Source organism: Hibiscus syriacus, unplaced genomic scaffold (genome assembly GCF_006381635.1).
Source record: "Hibiscus syriacus cultivar Baekdansim isolate YM2019G1 unplaced genomic scaffold, ASM638163v2 tig00116997_pilon, whole genome shotgun sequence".
Taxonomy (NCBI): domain Eukaryota; kingdom Viridiplantae; phylum Streptophyta; class Magnoliopsida; order Malvales; family Malvaceae; genus Hibiscus; species Hibiscus syriacus.
In genome coordinates this window covers 3,382,244-3,401,037 of record NW_024063513.1, presented here as the reverse complement: position 1 = coordinate 3,401,037, position 18,794 = coordinate 3,382,244, and the positions used below count along the sequence as shown (strand labels likewise).

Genomic DNA, 18,794 nt, shown 5'->3' with positions numbered 1-18,794 from the left:
CGCTCCAGCTTCAAACGATGCACTCTTGTAACTCTAACGCTGGTCGAACATGCCAAGCACGGCAAAAGGAACCTCCAAAACATAGGAGAGACCCTAGTAATCATGGGCACCACTTTGGATTCTGATCAAATAACAGTTGCCTGGACGTGGGATCCAAGCATGGCGGCGGCTACAATAGCTAAATGTTTTGACGGTTGCTTTCGTTGAAAATCCAATGTTTTTAGCATACGCTTCAACAACAGCTAGAAATGGCGGGGGAGGCATTGAAGAAAGCTGTTTTGAATTGAGGCACGAGTGCCCCAACAAACTAAGCCTAAAAGAAATAAAATACGAGCAATATTGAGGAGCACCAAAATTCCTGAACTTTTCTTGGCAAATGACTTGGATGGTTTTCTTCCATTCATACATGCATAGATCTCACCACATTTGGGCTATTTTTTTAAGCAACATTAACATAATACAATGCAGACACACACACATAACGTCAATAGGTTTCTAGTAGCAACATTTTTATTTTAGAGATTGACAAAGAAAGTGTTGAAAGGTGCAATCGAATTTTTGAAAATTTTAAATATTTGTTTATATTTCTAATGATAATCTAATTTTGTATCATCTAAAATTTTATAATTTTACATCTTTAAATTTTAAATACAAATTTCTATATTTTCATCTCTAACATAAAATTATATGTTGATTTATGCTCTTCATCGGAAAAGCAGTACCCCAATGCGTAATCCATAGTCGTGCCATTCAAAATTGGATCAACACCCTGGCCTATCATCAATAGTCATTATATACACCCGTCACCCTGCCAAAGTTTATTGAATAAGACCACCATCAAATAATAATAATATTAAAAGGAAAACTAGCAATATACAAACATGGTGGAATGTCACGTACCTATCGTATGACAAGTACGTATCACCTATATTTCCTACATTAAAATCTTTCTTTCCCCAATTATACATTTGACTCTTTGCTGTCACTAAAATCTAGAAGTTAAAATTATATTTTCTTTTCCCAATTCACTCTTTGCTGTCACTTTCCCTTCTTTCGTTCTGCGCAGGAACTCACGAACGAAAGGTAAGTTTTTCTCTCTCTCTTCATTTTCGTGCAAAAAATTGAATTTTATGGAGTTTTAGTTCATTATTTCATCACCCACTAAAACTCAAATCTTTCTTTTTCAGTTTATGCCTTCAAGAGTTCCATTTTTTTAACTTGTCTTCTCACAATCGGTGCTTTGTAAGAGTGAAGAATCTCAATTTTATTAAGGTAAGTATGTTCTCTTTTTGTTTTTGATTTTCTGCTGATTTTATATATGTGAAAATCATGTTTCTATTCAACCTATTGTTAGATTTAGGGTTTCAATTTCAGAGAAAATTAGTAACTATCATTTAGTTGTTTCTTGGTTTAGGGTTTTAATTGTTGTTTTATCGATGCAGCCATGCCTTAAACGAGTACAATTCTCTCAATTAAATTGAGCAAAGTGGTTTTACATCTTTACTAGAAATTCAAATGAGATGAGAAAATTAGTAATTAGCATGAAATGAGATGAGATGAGAATGGCAGCCATGCCATGCAAATTTTGAATAGAGATTTGGGTTTTACATCTTTACTGCAAATATTGGGTTTTAGAAACTTGATCATGCAGCCATGCCATGTAAATTAGTAACTGCTGGACTTTTTTGCTCTTAGTAACTGTTGGTGATGAGTTTAGAAATTTGATCATCTATTTGAGAGATTCTTCCCTTTTTCATTTATGTTTGTTTGAACTTTAATGATCAATCTCACTGCAAATATTGGGTTTTAGAAACTTTTTACTTTTTTCGAATAAAATAATAATAATAATCCGGGCCGGGTCGGGTATCATATCATATATATGGTTCGAGTCGGGGTGAAATTTTTTTGTTTCGGGTCGGATTTCTGGTGGAGGTGTTAGAATTTTTGGGTCGGGTGGGTGGGTCGAAAACCCGACCCAACCCATACCCGTCCCTAGCTTCATCCATGTCAAGAAAGGTTACAAACAGTTTAGAATTCTGGATTAAGTAAAGAGTCCCGTCATCCTTTTTTCCACACGCCCGCTTTGTAGAATGGGTCAATAGAGATGGTAGTAGTGGATTCTATTCACATTATCCCTAAATGAACCTTAATATCCTCCATTTTTTACTCATAATAGACCATAACTCCAAGTGGTACATTTCATCTAATCTCTCCTACATCGGTTGGTATCATATCTTTTTCTTCTCCCAAACATCCCTTTTTATTATAACAATGAACACTCATTGATATCTAAAGTTTGATAAAAAGACTGAGGCTTATTCTCAAGAACATGAAGCTTGTAAGAAGGATTAATGGATAGAAGGTGAAGTAACCCAACCACTAGTACACTTTTTTATTCCATCCAATGAGTTCAAATTCATTGTTTTTTTCATAGAAGTGAAGTGAACCACAAACTAACTAGAAGTGTGGACTTAGGTTCAAAATATAGCACATGCAGGGCAATCATTATATGCAACAAGCCGAGAGAGCATCCAATTTCAGCAATGAAAATACCAGAGGCATGCATTGAAAACTACAAATTAGGACTTAATCTATGTAGTAAGCATCTTAAGCCAATAACTTAAAGGATTCATAATTACCTCATCACCACTCTTTTTTTGCATTATGCCATTTCTCTTGTGCAGACAGATATCATTCGCTCTGCAAAATATGCAATGAGCTGAAACAAGAGCAAAAAAAAATAATATTAACTAAGGTATCACAATCCACTAAATTAAAACTTAAACCTTAAGGAAGATACAGATAAATAACGAGGAAATTATCTTCCAACTCAACAGAACAGCATTACCATCTGGAATTCACACAACAGATATCAACATTTAGCATTTCGTTTATGAATTTAAACAAGGATGACAAACATTCAACTTTCTGACCACTGATAGACAGAATGAAGTTTCAGAGGCCTAGCTCGCTATGTTCCAAAAGAGTGAGGGTTAGACAAAAAGAAACACAGATTGAAGGCCAATTTGCACAAATTTATGTTTAAGCAGTACTGCAGAAACAGCGGTTTTGGCATATGAACGCTGACGGGGGAAAAGCAATGGTTTCGATTTGCTCTTCAAATTCTAAATCAATACAAACCTCAGTGGACAAATATATAGAAAGGAGAAATGTAGGAACCTGATTACAGAGTGGTTCTAATTGCAAACTCTTCACTGTGATTTGCCTTATGACCTTAGCTTTCTTAACTCAGCTGAAACTTTCAAACGATGACTTGCCATCTGCAAAAGCCTAAAAATAGGAGAACCAAGAGACGCTTATATCCAATAAATTTCACACAGGCAGAAATTGCTACTCCAATTTAAGAGGAGAAACATAATATTTTTGTGATGCCTTTCTATCCACATTTTGCTCGAAAACACACCCACGAAGCTGAATACCTATAAATTAAATATATCAGCAATGGTTTGGTGACCCTCAAGAATTAAAAAGTAGTCAACAAGAAAGAAAAGGATGCAGCATACCCATCTTGAGCAATGAAAAGAGATAAGCTAAGTTCCTCTGAGTCACCACCATTGTACTATCATACAAGAACATCAACTTAGAGAAAGAGTGCCAATAAAGCTGAGAATAGTGAGGAGAAAGAATGATTGGAAGGTTCCAAGGTTTTGAAAATTGAAAACATTTCTCTAGTTTTAATGTCTAGAGTACGTTGTTTCTTCCTATTAATCGCTAACAACTTCAACACGATCATAAACTGTGTCGTCTGTTCATAGGCCGGAATAAGCAATGTGGCAAAAATCCCATGCTTTCCGAAATCTGTTATCTCTGACCTATAATCTGGATTACAACTGCCAAGACATGGCTCTTCTAATAATGTTGGAAGGAAAAAAGATACCGAGGGACATATTAAGCGGTTTTCAGGCCCAGCCACACACTTAGTCGTATCGATGCCAAGGTGGTTGAGTTTATGCTTCAAAATCTCCAAGTTGCGCATATCCTTGGGTGGGTCTTCAGACTCTTGAGAATGAACTTAGAGATAAAAAAGGAACTCCGGTAAGCCTTCCAGTATGTACATTTGCACGCTCTAATGCAAGTGTCAGCACGATTAAACACATAAATGCCTCTCTTGTTTTCTCCGACACAAATAAAACTGAACAATATAAACAGCCAATTCACAGAAAAGAAATACCTGGAAAGGAGAATAAAGCGAAGAAAACCCATTAGTGCTAAGCGAGAAAGAAAGGATTTTGGGGAAGGGTTTTGAAGAAAGATAGGGAATGAAGCGTTTAGAGGGTATTGGGAAGTTTTTAAGAGGCAGCGGCGGTAGAGAGGAAGCGAGGAAATGTTTGGAGAGCATCGAAAATGCAGTGAGCCTGCGGAGGAGGAGATGTAGGCGTTGATTGTGGGAAGTAAAACGTAGCATCTTCGCTCCAAAAATTCTGGAGTTTATAAACGATGACGTTGTACATCCTATCATATTAGTTACAAGGTAACACCAGTGGGATTAGTTACGGGCAAGGATTTATAAGCCCTCTTGCGGATTCTGCAATGGGCCTGGCCACTAATTTTGAGTCCGCCAAGCAGTTTTGTCTATTTGCATTTGGAAAGTATAACCGAGTAGTGGGTGTGGTAGCCGTATACAGATATTAATAGTGTTCCTTTGGCCCAACAACTATACTTTTGTTTCTCTTACTTTTCATATTATTTCCACTTTCATATCTACCTTTTCACTATTCATAATAACAACCGATAAATAAATTCCACCAAAACAGTTGGATGATTTGTTAGTTTAAGAAATTACTCTACGTGGCTAATTGACAAAAGAAAATATACGTTGTTATGGAAAGGATAATGATCTCATAAAAGAAGAGATTTGAATGGATGACGGTTTGATTTTCAACTTGGAAAGCACTTAAAGGGCATGGGGATTAATGCAAACGAACAAAACAATACTATATATTTTAATCACTTATTGTCGTTGCAAGCAAAGTTATTTATGTCACATGGGAAACAGCACGCTTTCCCAACAGCTTAATTATCCAAAACATTAATTTAATCCCACAACAAAATATTAAAAGCTGTTTTCCCTCTCTCACAGATTCCAATGCGCTTCATGTCTATAAGTCCCATATAGTGTGACGAGGGAACGTCTTGACCAAATAATTCAAAGAGTATTATTTGATTTTAAAAGGTCTTGATGTTTGATGCTTGAGCTCCATCTTCTCCCAACTTTTGTGATGCTTTTAGCATGGATAACTATGAATTTTCGCACGTCGTTACATTATCTTTTGTGACTAATAATGTTTTTAGCGTATTATTTTTATCATTATATCTTGATGTGAAATGATTATGAACTATTTTTTCAAATAAGATCATGTTTTCTTTTAAAAAACAGTCATCCAGTTGATCTCTTTTTATATACATATAATGATATAATGCATGCAAATCTCATACATAAGTGTGTGATCTATTATAGGCGGGTAGCACAGGTAAGTTCCATAGGTAGGTAGGTAAGGTTGGTGAAAAGAAAGAGCAAGGCGATGAGAGAAAGGGATGGACCTAGGCGCAATAGATGAGGGCTGTCATCCCCTTAAAAATCTAAAATTTTCATATATTTTATATTTTTTTCATATATTTATTATTAAAAATCAATTTTCATCTCTTAAAATTTTATAATTTTAAATTCGACTCCTGAAATTTAATAAGTTTAAATTTGTTCAATAGCTCAAAATCAAGTGTCGGTCCCTGTTGAGAAACTGGAACCCCACCCGCATGATCAGTGGAGTAGCCTTCCAAATTTCATGCAAAAGGCATGCCAACCCTAAAAAAATACAGCCTCAATATAATAATCTTAACTTCGACTGGTCCTCCCTTCCACCAGTCCTCCTCATCATTTCAATTCTAAGTTATATGTGGAAAGCCAATTCATCCATTTAACCATCTTAGTTTGTGCTCGTAATTTTTTTATGTAAATTTGGCGCAAGTATATATAGCTTATTCTTTTTTTTAGAATTAAATGTATATAGCTTTTCTTTTTTTTGATAAGCAATTTTCATATATTGTCCAAGAAAGCAGCCGAAGCTGCAAACAGAAACTTGTACCTTATTTACAAAATACCCCAGGCAGGAACCAACTGCACGTTGACTCTATCCTCCATATCTATAACTCCACCATTCAACTTTACACAAACAATCTCCTTGACACAAAGAACAATATCATCAACAGAATGCGTAACTTTCCTAAACAAATCAATTGGTATTTAATATAATTGTTCTAAATAAATTTAGCTTTTTATATAACTGTTAATATAATTATTTAAAATTCTAAATAAATTTATTAAATTGTTATTTAATTGATAAGTGACCCTTGTAATATAGTTCGATAGATTGGTATATATGTGTATTGTTTGAAAGGGTAACGAATTATCAATCAATATATAATTAATAAAATATAAAGATGAGTATCAACTTGTAAGGTAAAGAAATCTAGATAGGTGTGGTGTGACGGATGAAACCTGTGAGATTGCCGGTGACGGTGACGTCAACCGGTGAAGAGGGGTTGGGCAAGTGTCTAGTGTGTACCTAACTCAACTCCCACAGCTGAATCATTCCAATTATTTTAACGCACCAAAGCATTCGTCAGCGTCCAACAAGGGTTCCCCCCCCCCACCCACCCAAAAAAAGAACTCACAATTGTAATTTTATTATATAATAATGGTACTGCTAAAAATTTAAAATGATGAAATGGAATTGATCAACATCATATTCGGACCAGGACAAAACGATCACACCGGGATTAGGGTTACAGGAGAAGCCAAACAATTGAGTTAGAGGGAAAGAGATAGTTATGGACAATGGATTCTGAAAATGTCTCATCAAATCTGAGGGGTCGGTGATTTCCATTCATCCCATCAATTACTACTAAAACACTAACCAACAATTTTTTTTTTTGGGGGGGGGGAATAGGGAAAAAACCTAAATTCTGAAAAATCATCAAAATGATCGGCTCTTAACTCAAACTTCGTATTTAAGTACCATTAGTGTTTTTCATGTCACATGGAAAAAGTAGCCTTTTATAACAATTTGTTTTCTTCAAAAAAAATGAAAGTGAAAGCTTTTGAAATTTAATTGAAATAAACATTTAAACTTGTAAGAAATTAAATTAATATTACATGCTTTTATAATTTATTTAATCCAATAATCAATAATTATACGTATATGTTAAGATTCAGGCTACTCATGATTGTTTTCGGATTAATTTATTTAAATTTAATTTACTAACTGTGTAAGAGATTATAGAAAAATATGTCAAATTAAAAATGGGATGCTTTAATTTTGTACACGTGGAAAGTGGGTGCAATAACAGAATAGTGGAAAATAAAGTGGGAAACAAGTTCATTACAGCAGTAACATAATCAGGCCGAATGGCCGATGCTATATCCTCGAAGTCAACCCCTTTTGACTTTGAACGGTACATTGATTATGGGGACAAAATATTTTTAATGCTGTAACATTATTTCTTAATCAGTTTACAATTTATTAATTTAAAAATTATAAAATTTTAGATTTTGTTTATGATAGCACCAAGTTTTGTAGCTCCGTCGGCTGCCTTGTTCGTTCGTGATGAACTTTTCGAAACTCGATATACTAAGCTCTGAATGTTTAATTATTTCCCTAATTTTCTGTATAATCTTATATTTATTTTTAGACACTTTTCCTTTTCATATGATTTTAAAAGAAAATATCCGATCAGTGTAATTTTTTATTTTAAATTTTGTGATATTGTGAACATTTGTTATATTTTAATCTATTTAATCAAATTAATTATTATTTTAAAAAATTGAATATTAATCAAGAAATTTGGAGTCTCGTCATTGAAGGCCTCAATCTTTGAACACAAATTCACTGCCACTCTTTGTGTCTCATATATAACTTATCGACACGACTCTTTTACATTCTTATTAAACACTTTCATTTTACGTCACATCACTGTTTATTTAACTAAGGGTATAATATATAAACCATCTTCTAATTATAATATGTTATTATGTTGAATTCATTAATTATTAAATGTTATAAAATGGTTATCAGATAATAGGATGTTGTTTTGTTGAATATTAAAAGTTAAAAAATGATCATTTGACTATTCATATATTATAAACTCGTTTTTTTTTTATTTTAAAAAAATAATGATAGTCTAAGTTAGATGTTAACATCATGATTGAAATACGATAGTCGTTTGAGATTCTATGGTCGAATTTTATCACATCACAATGAACATGTTAACGTTAAGCTTAGACAATAATGAATTTAACGAAAAATGATGAATTTGTAATATATGAATAATCAAATAACTATTTTATAACTTTTAATAGTTAAGAGACTCGATAAAACATATCATATAATAAAAAAAATCATTTCATAACTTTTTAATAATTACAAAATCTAACAAAACAAATGTGAAGATGTTTGTGTACTTTATCATCTAACTAAAAGGAACTTTCAGTCATCAAGTCAATTCATGTTTCTTTAACACGCAGTCATGTTCTTTTTTCTCTTCTTTTGAAAAATGTGCAAGCTAACACGATTCATCTGCCAACGAAAACACGATCACATAGAACTGAACTTACAAGGCTTGAGCAATTTTTAACATTAAATTACACTTATCTTTCTATATTAAAAAAAGTTTTATTCACTTTTATTATATATTTTTAAATAATTATAAAATAATATCTATTTGGAATGATATGTATTAAAACGGGGGAACTGGATGCTCGTAGGATAGTAATATAAACCACAGAAAGAAAAATCATAAAAAGTGAAGAATCACTGTGAGAGGTCGTGATCCAACTTCCACGTTATCAAACCAAACGCACTGCACTTCCCCAAACGTCCCTCGGACCCCTACACTTGTTTCTAGGAAACACCCAGGTGAAAGTCAATATTATTTATATTAATAGGTTTTTTTTTAAATATTTAAATTTATAAAAGTTAATATTGAATTATATATTTTTTGGGTTAAGATTAATTTTATTTTGATTTTATTTTTTAAAAATATTTTTTATCATGAACTCCTTCGGATATAAGGTTGAGAGTTTATTAAGCTACAATAAAATATGAGGACATGTCTAAATAAAAGAGTAAAGTTTAAGATTTTTTTAAATAGAGTTTAACTTCATAAAACAAAAAATATATATGAGAATCAATCAAGAGGTCTCATAATTTAAGAGATTTTTTTCTATGAATTTAAACAATTATATATATATTTTTTTGGATAATCAATCAAATATATTTCATCCAAAGAAAGCAACAATTGCTACTACAAATAACAAGTAACCTCCTAAATCAATCCCCAATCAGCACAAAGTTGATTATTTACAGTATTCGATGTATTAATACTATACCTATACAATTTGATACTAACTACCTCTTTGACTGTTTTTACAATGACATCAACTGGACGCGACAATCCTCTAAAGATCTACGATTGCGCTCCTCCCAGATGTAATAAACGTACCCTGCCCAAGCTAGTTTCAGAATATGAACTAGCATGGACTTGCCTTTCAAGTTTCTAATCAGCCAACACAGCCACTCGATCCAACTCATGTACTGTTGCTGTAATCCACACAAATGCAGGATGGAAGCCCAAACCTCCCTCTAGTAAGGACAATCCGAGAAGAGATGGTTTCTCGATTCCAAATCATCATCACAGAAACCACAACGAGCATCAGACACTACAGCAAACCGAGCTAATCTCTCCTTTGTTGGCAACCTGTCAAGGATGGCCATCCATGAAATCAGAGAGAACTTAGGGATATGCGAAGGGAACCAGATGAGTCGATGCCACTCAACCTTATCCTTCCTCTCTCTAATTTTGTCTCATATCCATCCTCCTCTAGCCTGTGACCAGTTAACAGAAGCAGTAAACAAACTTCCAGCCTGCACACGCATCTTAATCAATTTCCTGAGAGTCCAGCTGAAATGAGGCTTACTTTCAACATTCCAGTAGTCTTCATGCTTAAAGCAGTAAGCCTTGACCCAGGCAATCCACAAGGAGCCTTCATCAGCCAATAGATTTTTAATAAGCATCAAACAACAAGCCTGGTTCCAACCAACCAAACTTCTAAGCCCCAAGCCACCCTCTGATTTGGGAGAGCAGATATGACTCCAACTGACTCTAGCACCATGAGCAGGAGAGTCATTGCCTTTCCAAAAGAATCTCATGTACACCCTTTCAATGTCCTGGATGACACCCTTAGGCAAAATAAGCTGCCTACTCCAATAGCTAAAAATGCTAAACAAAACCACTTTAATTAATTGCAACCTCCCCCTTAACTCAATTTCCTACTGGACCACTACCTCAGCTTGCCTTTTATATTATCCAACAGAGCTCTACAGTCTGTCCCAGATAATTTCCTGGTCACTAAAGGTACCCCTAGGTACCTTACAGGTAGATGACCAACTCTAAAGCACGTAGCTATTCTAATCTGCTCCAGTTCACCCCTAGGGATTCCACAAGTAAAAATCTCAGTTTTCATAGCATTTAACTTAAGACCAGACAGGTCATAAAATTTATCCAGAATGCTAAGAACCCCCAACACTGAGTCCAAAGAACTATGGCAAAACAATAACAAATCATCAGCAAAGCACAAGTGTGTAAGGGAGATCCTCTTACACCTTGGATTAAATCTAAAAATACCATTCCTGACAGCAACATCAAGCAGGCTTGAAAGAAATTTCATGACTATTACAAATAGGTAAGGGGATAAAGGGTCCCCTTGCCTAACACCTCTTGCACCCCTAAAAAAACCCCCACTAAGCTGCCATTCAGAGCAATTGAATACCTAGGAGTTGTCACACAGACCCTAATCCAATTACAAAACCTTTGAGGAAGACCCATAGCATCAAGGACATTCAACAGGAACTCCCAGCTGATAGAGTCAAATGCTTTCTGCAAGTCAACTTTGATTGCACACCTAGGGGAGAGATTCTTTCTTGAATAACCTCTGACTATCTCTTGTGCTAACAATGTGTTATCAGAGATACTTATGCCTTTAACAAAAATAGATTTAAACAATTATATTTGCAAATGTATATACATACGTTATTAATGACTAAAAAATTATGAATAAACACTACCGTACAATCTTTATATATATTGAACCCATTTGGCCTTAACTGCTGTAACACTGTTTTAATTAATTACTAATCTTTCTGCAGTTTAAATAAAGAAACCTCTTTAACTAGCTATTAATTAATTGATTGATTTGTTTTTGTTATCTCCTTCAAGTTGTAGCACATATAAAAAAGACCTGTTTTGTATTAAAAGTCAGCGATTCCCTCTCTCTCTCTCTCTCTCCCCCTCGCTTCGAAGAAGAAAGAGAAAACAAAACAGTCTTGAATTTGTTTTGTTTGCTTTTGGAGTGAAGAAACAGGATTATATCGACCCATCGGTTTTATTCTCAAGGCTTGAAAGAAAGAAACCCATATTTGTTTGCTTCTTCTGAAAATTCAAAGCATTTGCAATTTTGCTTGCTTTTTTTCACGTCTGGAATTAGTTTTGGTGCAAATTAAAGCTCGGAGCAGTGTTCGTTTATATGAGAGAATCAGCTTGTTTCTTTACAGATGGAGAGCTACCGAGGAGAAGGTGATTTAAAAGACATAGTTCGGGCAAGTGGTGGTGATCCGTTGAGCTGCGCCGCTGATCAAGACTCCTACACGGTTCATACTTCAAGCTGGCATCAGTTCCCTTCCGATCCATTGAATAATTTTCCATCTTCAGCCACGGAAGGTCATGGTTTAAACACATTCGGTGACCCTTTCTCCAGTATCAGAGATCCACTTCTTCACGAGTTTAGTTCGACATACTTTAACAGCCCTAATTCGGCTTATCATCACCATACAATCAATACCAGCTGCTCCACCACCGTTGAAGATACGTCGAGCTTCCCCGGTTCAGCAACAATCGTGGGTCAAAGTAAGATGTTTGAAGAAGATACGAGGAGTCCTTGCAACATATTTTCTCGGATTCAGATCTCCCCGACAAGCTTAAGTAAGCTACCTGTGTCGCACTGTGATTTGCCGATGATGGCTGCTACTGGAGTTTCCCCGAGAGGAATTAAGGCTCCTGCTGTGCTCCCAAGCGACATGATTAATGCCAAAACCACCTCAAAAAGTAGCTTTATTGATAACACTGGCCCAGTGCAGATCTCATATCCGCGGAATCTGGGTATCAAGAGAAGGTTAGGGTAATATTTAATTCACTAAGCTCAACCTTCGTTATTAAACTCTGAAGCTCCCCAGCTGGCTACTATATTTTTTATTCTTCTTCTTTGTCTCATTAATTGACACCCATGATGCATGAATTAATAACATTTAGGGTATTAGTGAAAATTTTGGAACCTTGGGTTTTTTCCTTTTCTTTCATGAGATCATATTGTAAATGTAAGAAATTAGGGTTTATTGTTACCAACTAATGTATTTGAATTTTATGCATTGGAGATTTGGAGTGTATGATTTGTAGGCAAGTTTTGCTCACCACGAGGTTTATATTAACCCTGAAAATGTTGCGATCCGGACAGGCTTTTAATCAAACCTGGTAAAGTCCATAGTTAGCTTAACTGGTAAACTTAGCATCCGTATAGTTAATGTGAAAGTACTCGCATGGATGATGATGTTTACTGCTGTTTTTTTTCTTCTTAAAAACTTTTGTAGGCAAGTTTTATCATTTGCTAAAAGATCAAGTTTCAAGATAAGTAATGTAAATTGTTGTGTATATTACAGAAAGAGCCAGGTTAAGAAGGTGGTTTGTATTCCAGCACCAGCAGCTGCAAACAGCAGGTCTAGTGGAGAAGTAGTTCCTTCGGATCTGTGGGCATGGAGAAAATATGGGCAGAAACCCATAAAAGGTTCCCCTTATCCAAGGTACATATATATGCACATTATGTTAGTGAAACATTATATTACTAGCTACTTTGTTATGTTATGTTATTATCATTGACAAGACGAGTAGACGACGAGCCAAAAAACTACTGATAAGTTTGAGAAACCAAAACTGCACTCGCATTAGCTATTCTGCTGTCTTCTGAGATGACAATTTGCAGAAATCATGTTTCTTGGTTTCTATGTTGTATGTATTTCTTAATAATAACAATGAAAAAGATATTTACTATTATACACTCGAGCATGCTGAGTTTCCCCTCTTAGTGTATAGCACAGTTCTTTATCGTACATGCTCATCGATCGGCTGTGCTTTTCCTAATATATGGAAACATGAATAACCAATGTTTTCTTCTTCTTCTTCTTTGATCGAAGTGCTTCATTTACATTTTGTATGTATATGTTTATAAGTAAAGATATTATATATCAGATTGTGCGCTTCATCCAGCCAATTTGCAATAATTGATCCTTTAGTAAACTGTATATTTCCAGGGGCTACTACAGATGCAGCAGTTCCAAAGGCTGTTCTGCAAGGAAGCAAGTGGAGCGAAGCCGAACTGATCCCAACATGCTTGTCATCACCTATACATCAGAGCACAATCACCCATGGCCGACTCAGAGGAATGCTCTAGCGGGATCAACAAGATCTCAGCCATCCAAAACCTCTTCTGCTTCCAAGATAAACCCCAAGGAAGAAGAGCTTAAAGAGAGCAGCAACGATGCACTGTCTCCCACTAATGCAGCGGCTGTCAGCTCAACCGCAAGTGCATCGGCTAAAGAGGAGAGCGAGGACATGGAGAAGCAGCAGGAACCAGACGATGCCGAATTTGGCGATCAAGGAATCCCTCAAACCTATATACCACCAGCATCAATGCCAACAAACTCGCAGCAAGCCGACGATTTCTTTGCTGAATTGGATGAGATAGAGACAGACCCTCTTAACCTATTGTTTCCACAAAGATTCAGTGGTGCTGATCAAGACGAGCAGAAAGAAACGAAAACAATGGATCCTTTTGGTCTGTTCAATTGGCCAGGGAACAACAATGCTTCTTTCTAAAAACAAAACCCCAAAAGGGTTTATAGCAATACCTTGAGTTTGTAGCTAATACAAATACATGCAAAAGTGTATCAGAGTTGGCTTAATTCAGATTCAAGGTCATGCTATAAACCCTGGTTTTACCATGGAGTGTTATTTACCTTCTGATCTTAGCTCCGTAAGGGGTGGGCTGGTTATATTTTTGTTGTTATTTTACCAGAATAGTACGGAGATTCAGAAGAGGGGGGAAGGGTTGTGATGTCCCACATTCCTTTTGGATGGGACAGAAAGCTGAAGAACAGAAGGATTCAATAGTGCAAACAAGTACGTGCCATCAGACATGACTGGAAAACTCGGGCAGCAATGGTTAAAAAAAATCATTTGAAAAAGGTTGAATTTTCTTATCAAATCTGATTGCGGGATATGTGCAAAGAGTGAGCCAGATTAAAAAACAAAGCTTCAGCCTTGGGTTCCTCTGCTTTCTGTTTCTTTTATCATCCATCCAACTATAGTATTTCTTTAGACTTTAGCATTGATAGTATTTGGAAATTTGAATCGCTTGGGGTTTTCTATATTTTTCTTTCTTGCCTCACACTATTAACTTCTCATTCTTATTGTTGTACACGTATCAGATACGAATGAATTCAGCTTCTTTCTTCTTTTTTAATGCAAACAATCTTTAAAATAAGTAACCGTTTATCTGCATTAATTTGTACAGAATAAAGAAGTAGATAAATCGTGTGGCTTGCATTTAATGAAATATTTGTGTATCTGGAACTACAGGCATGACGACTTATGAGAACTACAACTCAGCAAGTTTTCAAATAAAGAGGAAAATGAGTCTAGCGGGTAAGAATCCAGAAATCAATATATTTGCACTTTGTATATTATTAAATATGAAATTACCTTAAACCCTAAGCCACTAATAATGCTAGTAGAGGTGGGAATAGACCAGGCCGGCCTACAGGGGCCTGGGCCTGGCCTGTATAAAGCCTAGCCTAGCTTGATTTATTTAACTAAACAGATCAGACTCAGGCCTTTTTAAAAACTTATTTAACTAGACATATCAGGCTTAGGCTTATTAAAAAGCTTTATAAGTCTGATAGGCCGGCCTATTTAGAGTGACTACTTTGTAAAATGTACTAAGTTAGAGTGATTTAATAGGGATTTTACTCTAAAATTAATGACTAAACTGAAAATATTAAATGTTTATTGTTAAACAGGCTTTTAAACATACTTTTAAACAGGCCAGACTTTTAAACAGACCCAGGCCAGGCCTAAATAAAAGCCTTTGACAGACCACAGGCCAAGCCCATGCCTACACAAATCATTGTAGACCAGGCCCAGGCCTATTAAAGCCTGGCCTGGCCTGACCTATTCTCACCCCTAAATGCTGGAATACAATTAAAAAACTTCGCTACGTAATTAATTTCTTATGTAATGGTTCCATTTCTATAGGTGTCTAACAATGGTGTGCATTGTTTTATATAGTATTTATTTAATATATTTTAGTTTTATGCATGAATTATTATATTATCAATGTCACACTGAAAATATTTACAAGTTATATATTTTTTGGTTAATCTTTAAGGCGAGGGGAGGGATTGTTTAGAATCAAATCTGAGATTTAATGTTAATTAGAATTGAAATAATATTCGTTAACAATACAATACAGTGTTGGTCGACATTTATTAGTTTTTAGGGAAACTTACACAAATGTTATTACGATTATAGGGTATTGTTTTTTTAGCTTATTAAGGGTTAAAAGTTACAAAATAATACTAATTATAGAGTATTGTTTCGTTAAGTCCTCTGACTATTAAAAGTTATAAAATGATTTTTCAACTATTCATATATTTCAAACTCATCATTTTTCATTGAAGAATTATCGATGGTCTGAATTGCACGTTAACATGTTGATTGAGATATGATAGTCGTTTGAGATTTTGAGATTAAATTTTATCATGTCACAGTCAGAAAGTTAATTGTATTCACCTCATATTACCGTCAAATTTTTTAACAGAAAATAACGAGTTTGGAAAATATGAATAGTCAGGTGACTATGTTGTAACTTTCAATAGTACGATAACTCAATAAAACAATGTCTTATAGTCAATAGACCATTTGATGACTTTTAATAGTCGGCACCCAACAAAGCAACACTCTATAGGCGGGAGACCCCTAATTTTTATTATATCTTTAATAAGTATGATATTTTTTGAGTAATCTCTTGAATTGTTTATTAAGTTGATTATTAACAACATATTTTTCTAGCAAATGTTGCAATTTCGAAAATACTAATGTTAAAATTTTGTAAAAGCAATCCTTAAAGTATATACACACGTGCTTTGTGAAGCCCCAACAACATTCACTTGGTGTATCCGGTGGGATGGAATTCTTTGGTTGGGTTAACATGGATCAAGACTTGTTGTTTCTTTCTACTTGAAAAAACGCAAAAGCAGTCTCGTTAAATGAGAGGCTTTCGTTCTAAACAGATGAGAGAGGTTTGAACTTTGGCCCAGAGAAACAACACGCGCGTACGTACTAGGTAGGGTTTGCAAGTCCTGTACGTGGAAAATGTGTGGGTTTCATTCTTACATAATTTTACTCTATGGTCTTCCAATGACATTAACTCAGCAATAAAAAAGATTGTAATATTAACTTTATTAATATTTCACCCTTGACAAAGTGATGTATAACTGCGTACATGATGTATAATTAAATTAACTAAAACCATTCTCAAAATATACTGAAGTCATCAGCACCTATAAAGTCTTTTAAGGTGCATGTATTCTGTCTCCTTTCTTCCCTAATTATACAAGCATATGAATAGGCTATTCTACAACAATTAGAACATCACCTTTGCATCTATTTATCTAATTAAAACCCTTTTTTCCGTTCTTTCTCTAATTATTCAAGCATATTCATATGCTATTCTACAATAATTAAAGCATCAGCTTCGTAATGTCTCAAACCATTATTCATTTATCCTTTATTACACAAATACTTTACACTTAAAATTTTGTTAATGATATAAGAAGTTGGTAGATCAAACTTGTGATAAATTAGTAACATCTTTTTCATTTGAATTGATAATAATTTTGAAGAAATCGATTTAATTTTAAAAGAACAGGGATTGTATTTAAAAACGATAGATTTCGTGGCTAGTTGAAGAAATGATTGAATGGAAATGTGAATATGTAGTAGTAAGCACCAATAATACCGAGTAACAATGATGACAGTTGTTCATTGACTGTTCCGAAGACACAGTGTCCCGCAGAACCAAAGCAAAGCAGGATATAACCTAATCCGACCACTGACACCGTTACTTTTTATTTAGGGGTAAAGTACACAAAAGGTCCTTGCTTTAACTATAGTATTTTGTAACAGTTTAATAAAATTAAATGATTATTTTGTAATATTTTGATAAAATTTAACCATCATTTTACAATTATTATAAATTTAATGGTGATTTTGTATTAATTTAAATAAACTTTTAGTTATTTATAATTTTAAAAAAATTAACGATTAAAATAAATTGTACTTTACCATTAAAAAGGTTAGGGAAAAGGGAAGTGTCATCTGTCCTCCTCTTCAACCCATTTTATCTTTTTTGTGGATGAACGATAAGAGACACGTCACTTGGAATTATATCTTCCAAATTTGAAAGCGACATAAATATAAATATAACCAACATATATTAAAATTTATATTATTATATAGGATAAATTACATGTTTAGTATTTAAACTATCGTTTTTATCCGTTTTAGTATTTAAAATTTTAATTTTTTTAAAATCACATCTAAATTTTAGTTTTTGTTTCGTTTTAGTACCTCACTGTTAAAAACTTAACGGGTGATTTGCATGTGACACATTTTTATGGGTAAATTGCATCATTCATCACTCAAACTATCTTCTCACTCCTATTTTGGTCCACCAAAATTTATATATTTTTTAATTTAATTACTTAACTTTCAAATTACTCTTAATTTGATCACTCTAACTTTCAAATTAATTTTTAGCTTAAAAATACAAAAGGTGTCCAACGTATGTCTTGGGTTCTAGTTTAGTGTCTAACATTTATTACGTTCTAGTTTGGTGCCTAACGTTTCATTTCGTTACTCATTTAATGCTCATGCCGTCAACGACGTTAATTTCCCCTTTAAGTAACACATGTCACAAACTGATAATTTTAAATTTTTTATTTAAAATTAAAAATTAAATTATATAAATATTTTTAAAAAAAGAAAACAAATTTTGAAATAAACCCAAAACCTTGAAAACATTTATTTCAAACCCCTAAACCACCCGACCTCCCCTCCCCTCGGCGACCAAAACCCGCATAAAATTGTGACTGATTGATGATGAATAAACGTTTTATACCCCACGAACCATAGGATGAAAATCGTGATCCCACACGATTGCGACGACCGATGATCGGTCACGATTTCATGGGAGGTTTTAGTCACTGAGGGGAGGGAATGTCAGGTGGAGCTTCGTCGATGGCAAAAGGCGACGGTCGGTGTGGGTTTAGGGGTTGAAATTAAGGTTTTCAAAGTTTTGGATTTATTTCAAAATTTATATTTTCTTTTTAATATATATATATATAATTTTAATTTATAATTTTAAATAAACTTTTTAAAATTACCAAGTCGTGTCACTTAACGGTCAAAATTAGCAGTCCGTCACTGCCTGACCCAATATAAGTAACAGAATGAAACGTTAGGCACCAAACTGGAACAAAGTAAACATTAGGTACTAAACTGGAACCAAAAGCATATATTGGACACCTTTTGTATATTTAAATCCTTATTTT

At 34.3% G+C, this 18,794-nt stretch overlaps 2 protein-coding genes and 3 long non-coding RNA genes across 5 annotated transcripts; 2 read left to right on the top strand and 3 right to left on the bottom strand.

Moving 5' to 3' along the window:
• The first annotated feature begins 992 nt into the window (after nucleotides 1–992).
• Nucleotides 993–1,690, top strand: LOC120194073. Its single transcript, XR_005522937.1, has 3 exons — nucleotides 993–1,083; nucleotides 1,188–1,272; nucleotides 1,443–1,690. It is a non-coding gene; the product is annotated as an uncharacterized LOC120194073 (long non-coding RNA).
• Nucleotides 1,691–2,639: 949 nt separating this feature from the next.
• Nucleotides 2,640–8,512, bottom strand: LOC120194071. Its single transcript, XR_005522935.1, has 3 exons — nucleotides 8,503–8,512; nucleotides 3,181–3,291; nucleotides 2,640–2,719 (listed from the first exon to the last, which is right to left on the bottom strand). It is a non-coding gene; the product is annotated as an uncharacterized LOC120194071 (long non-coding RNA).
• Nucleotides 3,402–4,421, bottom strand: LOC120194072. The gene is made up of 3 exons (XR_005522936.1): nucleotides 4,193–4,421; nucleotides 3,525–4,032; nucleotides 3,402–3,440 (listed from the first exon to the last, which is right to left on the bottom strand). It is a non-coding gene; the product is annotated as an uncharacterized LOC120194072 (long non-coding RNA).
• A 1,147-nt stretch (nucleotides 8,513–9,659) lies between the features above and the next one.
• On the bottom strand, nucleotides 9,660–11,170 carry LOC120194318. Its single transcript, XM_039196653.1, has 6 exons — nucleotides 11,167–11,170; nucleotides 10,886–11,054; nucleotides 10,702–10,802; nucleotides 10,362–10,602; nucleotides 9,910–10,275; nucleotides 9,660–9,774 (listed from the first exon to the last, which is right to left on the bottom strand). Exons 1-6 carry the CDS (start codon nucleotides 11,168–11,170, stop codon nucleotides 9,660–9,662), a joined length of 996 nt encoding a protein of 331 aa, XP_039052584.1.
• Nucleotides 11,171–11,612: 442 nt separating this feature from the next.
• On the top strand, nucleotides 11,613–14,334 carry LOC120194070 (probable WRKY transcription factor 14). Its single transcript, XM_039196467.1, has 3 exons — nucleotides 11,613–12,244; nucleotides 12,786–12,926; nucleotides 13,434–14,334. The coding sequence occupies exons 1-3, from the start codon at nucleotides 11,628–11,630 to the stop codon at nucleotides 13,996–13,998; spliced, it is 1,323 nt and encodes a 440-aa protein (XP_039052398.1). The 5' UTR covers nucleotides 11,613–11,627; the 3' UTR covers nucleotides 13,999–14,334.
• The last annotated feature ends 4,460 nt before the right edge of the window (nucleotides 14,335–18,794 follow it).